The sequence below is a fragment of the Carassius carassius genome, chromosome 11 (genome assembly GCF_963082965.1).
Source record: "Carassius carassius chromosome 11, fCarCar2.1, whole genome shotgun sequence".
In the NCBI taxonomy this organism is placed as follows: domain Eukaryota; kingdom Metazoa; phylum Chordata; class Actinopteri; order Cypriniformes; family Cyprinidae; genus Carassius; species Carassius carassius.
This window is the reverse complement of record NC_081765.1, coordinates 29,599,805-29,607,688: the sequence shown is the minus strand read 5'-3', so window position 1 is coordinate 29,607,688 and position 7,884 is coordinate 29,599,805. Positions and strand designations below refer to the sequence as shown.

The 7,884-nt window shown below is 34.8% G+C and overlaps 1 protein-coding gene across 1 annotated transcript in view; it reads right to left on the bottom strand.

The window, feature by feature from the left end:
• Positions 1 to 3,221: 3,221 nt before the first annotated feature.
• adarb1b (adenosine deaminase RNA specific B1b) overlaps positions 3,222 to 7,884 on the bottom strand; it is a 139,487-nt gene continuing 134,824 nt past the window's right edge. The window contains exons 11-12 of the mRNA XM_059562484.1: positions 7,200 to 7,378; positions 3,222 to 5,146 (exon numbers count right to left, since the gene is read on the bottom strand). Of these exons, the coding sequence (XP_059418467.1) occupies positions 4,970 to 5,146; positions 7,200 to 7,378 (356 nt within the window). The 3' untranslated portion in view covers positions 3,222 to 4,969. The remainder of the gene's footprint in view (positions 5,147 to 7,199; positions 7,379 to 7,884) is intronic.

Below are 7,884 nucleotides of genomic sequence, written 5' to 3'. Positions count from 1 at the left end.
CACAAACTCTGTTCCAAAACCTCCACAGGGCACTTCAAAGGGAGAAAAGTCACCTCATTCATGGGTTGTTCCAAACAGAAGTACATTTTTCATGTAATGTTTAAAAAAACATTACTTATCGCTCATGTTGTATTCTAGTCATTTTAACCTATGATTTTCTCACTTTTTGAGTGAACACTGACAAAATTAACCACAAATAATGCATCTTGCATAATGCATCTTTTTGCATAAGTTTGCATAAGCATTTGAGGTGTATTATTTACGATTTGATAATATTGCATAATGGATTTACAAACAATTTACAAGCAAATGTTAATTACTAGTGCATTATGAATGACCAAATTTATTATTTTTTACATTTATGTCACACATCACAATTTGGATAGAATATACTTTTGTCTAAAATATATAATTGAGATAAAAGTAAATACATTTTTTGTCATTGTTGGAATTGTGACTTCCCTTTTTTAATGTAATTTAAGGAATAAATGGATTGTTTCAGACACAATTACTTGACAATTACTTTCAATATAAGTAACATAAAATTAATAAAGTCTTCAATTTAATATTCTACTTTAAAACATTTCTTCCCCCCAAAATATACATATATCAAATAAGATAACATACATGTTGATTTGATGTTCAAGAAACGTTTTTTGTTGTTGTTGTGGTTTAATATATTTATTAAAAAAATTTTTTTCAGGAATCTTTTATGAATAAAATGTTTAAAAGAACAGCATTTATTTTAAATATATATGTATTGCCACCTATAGCATATAATGCATTGCTAAATTTAATCAGTAAATGGACACTGTTTGTAATGAGTTATGCTGCCTTCTAAGAGAAATAGTTGTAGAATCAATTAAAAAAATTTGTATTAAGGAACTCATTCTAGTTCTACCGAATTATAAATGTACTAGTTTACATTAGACATATTTTAATGCTTAGATTATCAAGTTGTTAGTTTAACAAGCCAAACTCTACTGAAATTAATGTAGAGTCTCCCATGACAGCAAGGCAGCTCACTAGGGTTTGGAACAGAGCCAGAGATATATCATAATTCAGCTAGATTTCTGTGAAGCGCACACACACACTCGCTTTCTCTTTATATAAATCAGAAAGTGAGAAAAGAATGACACCAATATGCAAAGGTAAACTAAGATGTTTTTTATTCCTTTGTTTTTTCTTATGTATATATAGATCTATTTTTTATTTTGTTCCTTTTTCTACATACAAGTCCTTATGTCGTCATGCTGGGTGCAGCTTCGGTGAAGTAGCTCATGCAGGTGACCCATGTGGATATTACGAAGGACAGGCAAAAGACGGGGTGGACCGAGATCGAGTCCAGATCGAACTGGACCACCGCCGTACTCCACTGTACAGTCACCAAATCACAAGACGTTTAGAAACGGGTTGACCAGGACCAGGAGGACGAAAGTCAGGACTCTTCGCTAAGACACGGCTCAGATTCCCAAAAGAACATATAAAGAAAAAAATGTGACATCATCAACTGGCGTCTCAAGCCATCAAAATCCCCAGAAAACGGCAGCAGAAGAGAAGGTGAAGATGAAATTACGGTGTTGCAAAAGAAAGAAAAAGTTTTTTTTTTTTTTTTTTTTTAAATCCCACAAGTCTCCTGTCCTTGAAAAGTGACATCAGCAGAAAGAGCTACTTTTTGCTGAGCCACATTTATGTAGAACCAACTGTGCTCATTAATTTCAGCCCGTAATGGTTTCCATTACAGCAAAAGGAGTCAAAGTGTACAGTCATTAATCATTACAGTACTGCAGATCCCCATACACTCATATGGGTCCATCAGAAATACATTACGGCACAAACCAATGCAAGGACACGGTCGCCCTGGCATTTAGAGTAAAGACCTTAAAAACAAAATGCATGTTGCTTTTTGCTTGAGAAATTAAAATTAGTAATACATATGCAAGGAGTCTACTGTAACGGCATCGGAGAGGGTCACAATATATTTACAGCAGTACTGAGAATGACGAGCGCGTCCCAAAGCCAAGTCAGTCCTGACTGATCCAACGCAAATGTACATATATAAAATCTACATTAATTAATGAATGAAACAAAACTAAACACAAGGCAGAACTGTAAAATGCTGAACAATCTTTGCACCAATAACCTTCTTGTCTTTTAAAAAATAGTCTCAGTTGGTTTATAATCTTCAAAAGGAAAAGAAATTGACATCTTTGGTGAAGATTCCACAGCGATCGCTCAGTCGTGTTTCCATGATGTCTCTGCAGAATGCCAACTGGGCTCAGCAGCAGGTGCACAAAAACAGAAGGACGGACGGATGGACAAACGCACAAACTGCTGGTTTCTTTAAAAGTTTTCAAATCAACCACAATCCCGCTGGAGAAACCTGATGCCGTCGAGGGGAAAACTGGAATGATTGTGCTGAGGATGAAGCAAGTCTGATTTCATGGAAGTCTCTCTGAAGAACAGGCTCTGTGAACATCAGCACTTTTAACAATTTTGAAGATTTAAAGAAATAGTTGACCTTCCTAAAATCATCATTCCAAACCTCTATGTTGTTTTCCTATTAGAGCCTCTGGACAATCGAAACTACCCAAAAAAGGACCGTAAACCCATTAAACTACCTTTAAAGTAGTCAACATTTAATGATTTTTAAATCTTCCCTTCCGCTGCAGCTCTCAGATGTTATTTTACATACTGTACAATACTGTTCAAAAGTTTGAAGTCTGTACAATAAAAACAAAACAAAACAATTCCTCAAGTATGCGTTACATTGTTCAAAAGTGACATTTAAGACATTTACATTGTTTAAAAAAGATTTCTATTATTTCAAATAAATGTTGTTCTTTTGAACCATTTTCAACATTGATAATACTAAGAAATGTTTTATTAGCACCAAATCAGCATATCAGAAAGATTTCTGAAGGATTGTGTGACACTGAAGATGGGAGTAATGATGCTGAAAATTCAGCTTTGATCACAGGAATAAATTATACTTTAAAGTATATTAAAATAGAAAACTATTATTTTAAATTGTAATAACATTTAAAATTGTTTTCCCCCTTTACAGTGTTTGTGATTAAATAAACACAGCCCAAACTTTTGAACGATAGTGTACAGCATATTCCAAACTGTAATTTCAGTCATTTAGTGGAAGGGGAAGTTTAGTAGTGTATAATTTCTTAAACAAAAATTCCAAGACCTGAAATATAGTACTTGAGTCATATAGAGTAATGTTGTGCTGATTTTATGGTGATCCTTTTAGAGCTTGACTTACAGCATACATGTTTGAGGTTGAGGAAATCACAGTTTTCATTTGTGGGTCACCAATTCCTTGAAATACTAATGCAGTATTGTATCTTTCATTTTAAGCGTCAAATTATATGACTGAAAGTTCTAAATCCCAACAGGAGTTCATGCAATGATTCTGGAATCTGAAAACCACCAAAGCCCAATTTTCTGCACATGAATGATCGGTGGAGAAAATACTTCTGCTCTATAACCTTAGAAGTCAAACATGCTGCACTGGATAAGTCATAAATCAAAGAGCGCCTGAGCTCCTGGCTTAGACCTTCCTCCAGAACCCCATCCTCAAGGACACAGCTGAATTCAGTCTTACAGAAGCATCTCTGAGGAGGAATGTAGGCATTCAGGTCTATGCAGGAAATAAAAAATCCTCAAACAAGGCGTAAGGATAAAGTTAAAGTCAGAGTCGCCTCTGCAAACCCTCGCTTCTGCATGCAGATGACTTGTCAATAATAAACGTGCATTTTACAGACCATTCTGCCATCTTAAAGAGCTCCCACAATTCCCTGCTCTCAAACCTGCAGCTTGAATGCATTTAGAACTAGAAATAGACTCACCTACATGCTGTTTCATATTCATAATGATTCTAGGTTTGGTCCATCCCTCATGCGAAGCTTTAGACAATCTGGAAGTCATATGGTGCTTGGAACGACATAAGGGTGAATTTTTGGATGAACTATTCCTTTAACATAACTCGATCACATCAGGTTCACTGGGATCCAATGGAATCCATGCAGCTTAAAGTCCATATAGTGCAGACATCTAAAAAGTAGGGCTTCTAAAATGGTCCATTATTGGCCAGTAAAGTATTAAATAAAGGGCTTTCTTTCAGCCTTGTGTAATTCGCACATGCATTTAAGACTTCTGAGAAATGTACACAGCCACGACACATTGTTTGACAACTTCAATGCACTTTGGTTGCATACATGAAACTACTCTATATTCCAATTTAAATAACTGTTTGGGAATACCGATTACATAGCTCTCAAGGAACCATATGCAAAGAAATTCAAGTTTCCCCCTGAGGTCAAATTAAAATCAAAAATTTTGACTAGAAAGACGGCGTACGCTAATTCTACACTGAAGTCCTGACAAAATAAGTTTGTCTATCTAAAAGGACCATGCTGTATAGTTACGATCTATGTGATAGATTTTTTTCCCATTCTTAAATCTGGTGGCAATGGAATTAAAAATATAAATATGCTTATGTTTTGCATATCAAGGAGAACCATGCTCAAAAAGGTGAGCCAGCATTTGGGTAGGCTGGACCAGGAAACCTTCAGACCTGTGCGCACAGCGGTGTGGTCAACATGAAGCCATTTACGGCATCAAGGCTTTGTCGGAACAACCCTCTCTCACTAAAAAATAAAAAATAAAAACATTTCCAGTTACAAATGACATTACGTCCTGTTATCTGCTAAAGGCTAATGCTGCTTCAAACTTTAAAACAAACATACGTTAGATGACAGTCTGCTTCTACATTACAAATTAAAATGGCAGTCATGATTCACACAGAGAGCAAAATGACAGACACTAAAGGGCTCTTGGTTTGTCTGAGAACAAACAGCATCTCTCACACACACACACACACACACACATCCCCGCACATCAAGTGAAGTATTAACAGCTGGTTGTTGTCATGTCCTGGTCTTTTTATGTTCCCTCTTCAAGAGTTCAGTGAGAACTGGTCCTGTTCTATGGGTTTTTTCACCCAGGCGCCCAGACCTGCTTTGTGAAAGGCCTTGATGAGCGTTTGCTTGGCCGTATGGTACTCCACCGCTGCTTGTTTGGCTTCGTGGTACGAGCTGGGCTTGGGCACTTTGATTAGCAGAGTTGACGAAAGCTGCAGAAAAAAAAAATAGTTTGTGTTTGCACTATGTTTTGCATATCTTTTATAATGCAATTAATGTCAAACACACGTTTGGTACATGAGCTAAAGTTTATTTGCTTTTTCCACATACTGATAGCTTTCCTTTAAAACATTTGTTTAATCTTACCATTTATAACACATTTTGTTTATAATGAACAGCACTACATTTATTTTTTCATGTTCTGTTCTGAATATTCTTAAATTTAAAGGATTTTTTTCGTGGAGTGATACATGTTAATAGCATTTATAATGTTTGTAAATGTTTTATATTTTTGGTAAACATTTTTTGTACCAGTATTTGACATTATTTCTCAATGTAATAATGAAATTATTTGCCCTTTATTGATTTAACCAGGAGAGAACCTCCCTGTGATTAAAAATCTCTTTTACAGAAGTGTCCTGGCCAAGATAGGCAGCCCAGTTATATAAATACACATATGACAAAACAATACGTCACAACAATAATATATCAATAACATACAGCACTATAAGCATTTGCAAATCATTAAATAATTTTTCAAATTACTAAAACAAACCAACTGATTTAGCCGCAGTTTCATTTGAAGACAGTTCCTGTCTGATGGTGCAGCATATTCAAAAGCAGTTTTACCTAGATTAGTTCGAGCTGAAGGTACATGAAGATTATAATAAGACTGGGAACACAGTGAATCGTTACCAACTACTTTTGGTTGAATCAAACAACAGAGATAGGATGACAAAAAAAAAACATAATTGCTTTGTAAATCAATAAGTACCAATGCATTTTCCTTCGAACAGCAAATGAAGACCAGGCAAATCTATTATATAAATGTACAGTGATGTGTAGAAAAATCTGTAATTAATACAGTTAATTAATACAATCTGTATTAAATCTTAAAGCACCGTGATACACAACTTTCAGGGAGGTAAGAAGATAAGAAGAGGCATGATGATGTACTACATACCTGTAGTCAAGAATCGGTAAAAAATTAAAAGCAAGACTTATTTCTAAAATAAAATTCTAGCTGCTTCTTTAACTTTTGTCTCAAATAATTAATATGTGAATTAAAATGCAGTTTGTCATCAATTATGATGCCAGGTACTTGTACTCTGATACTAATGTGATCAGTTTCCCTTGCAACCGCATAAATATTGTTTTCTCAACATTTAAGACCAACTTTAAAGTAAAAAAACCTTCTTTAAATAATATCAAATGCTGATTGTAAATCATGCAGCTTGTTGTTGTGTAAGTGCAGAACAATAGATGACAGTATCGTCTGCATAAAAGTGGAACCTTGCATTTTCAATATTAACGTCTAGGCAATTTATATATATAGTAAATAATAATGGCCCCAATACAGGTCCTTGGGGGACTCCCGTACCCACTTCCATTAAGTCTGATTTGATACCTTCCACTTCCACACATTAAATTCTTCCCTTTAAATAAGCATTAAACCACAAGACTACATTGTTTGATAGACCAACACTTCTAAGCCTATCTAAAAAAATTTCATGGTCCACTGTATAAAATGCTTTAGTTAAATTAATAAAAATACATGCACAGTGGTGTTTTTCATCTAGGGACCCCACACAGATGCAACACATTTGTTTGTTTGATTTTTTGGTAACATTATATTTTAAAGGTGTTCATGTTACACGTTACATGTACTTACTATTATAATAACAATTAATTATGCATAATTACATACAAGTAACCTTAAGCCAAACATTAATCATATAGTAAGTACATGTACTTGATTAATATTACTCAGTACTTCAATATATAAGTACACCGTAACAAGGACACCGTAAAATAAAGTGTAATCGTTTTATTTTCTGTCAACAATGCAATCATATATATATATATATATATATATATATATATATATATATATATATATATATATATATATACACATACACACACACACACCCTTTATTAGTGAACAACTACATAACATGTTTTTGAAACATAAATGTTAACATCATCTTTACTAATAAACCAAGTCTTGCAGTAAGTTTGAAAGCGAATCTGTGATAGCAGTACCTTAGAGTGTAGTCGCACCCAGCGGTTATATAGGGCGTGCTTACAGAGACGTGAGGCTCTGCCCATGTCATCCTTGCCTGTGGTGGCGTTAATGACTTCTAGAGCCTGATCTCCCACCGTCCAATTCACACTGAAGTTAGGAGCCTTCCCCGGCTGCCGGGCCTCAGCGTTACTGATTCCTGCAAGCACACAAATACACTAATTATAGTCGAAAATCACACCCAGAAACGGCCTTGTAAAGGTGTCTCCAATAAGACCCTGAGCAGAGAGACTGATGACTTCTGCTGCTTTACAAGTCTTGCACATGAACTCAAAAAGAGCAATGAAAAATGTTACAGACTAAACCAGAAACTCCTACATTTATATTAACTGACTGACTACTTAAAAAACCCTATAGCAATGGAAATTAATTGAAAAACACTTGAAGGCTGCATGCCATTATGAAACAAATATTTTATTCATTCATATTTATATTCTTAAGTTCTTATTAATATAAAAATCTATAAAATATTATACTATTATGTTATATTTCAAGAATATTTCCATAAAGCATAAATGGCTCATTGTACTATGCTTAACCTGTTTACCTGCAGACAAAGACGACAGGAACAAAAGGGTCGTTCTTTGAGCTCGGGTCGAGTACGCTATGCCTCAACATCCCACAACACATCATCAAATGGAGATT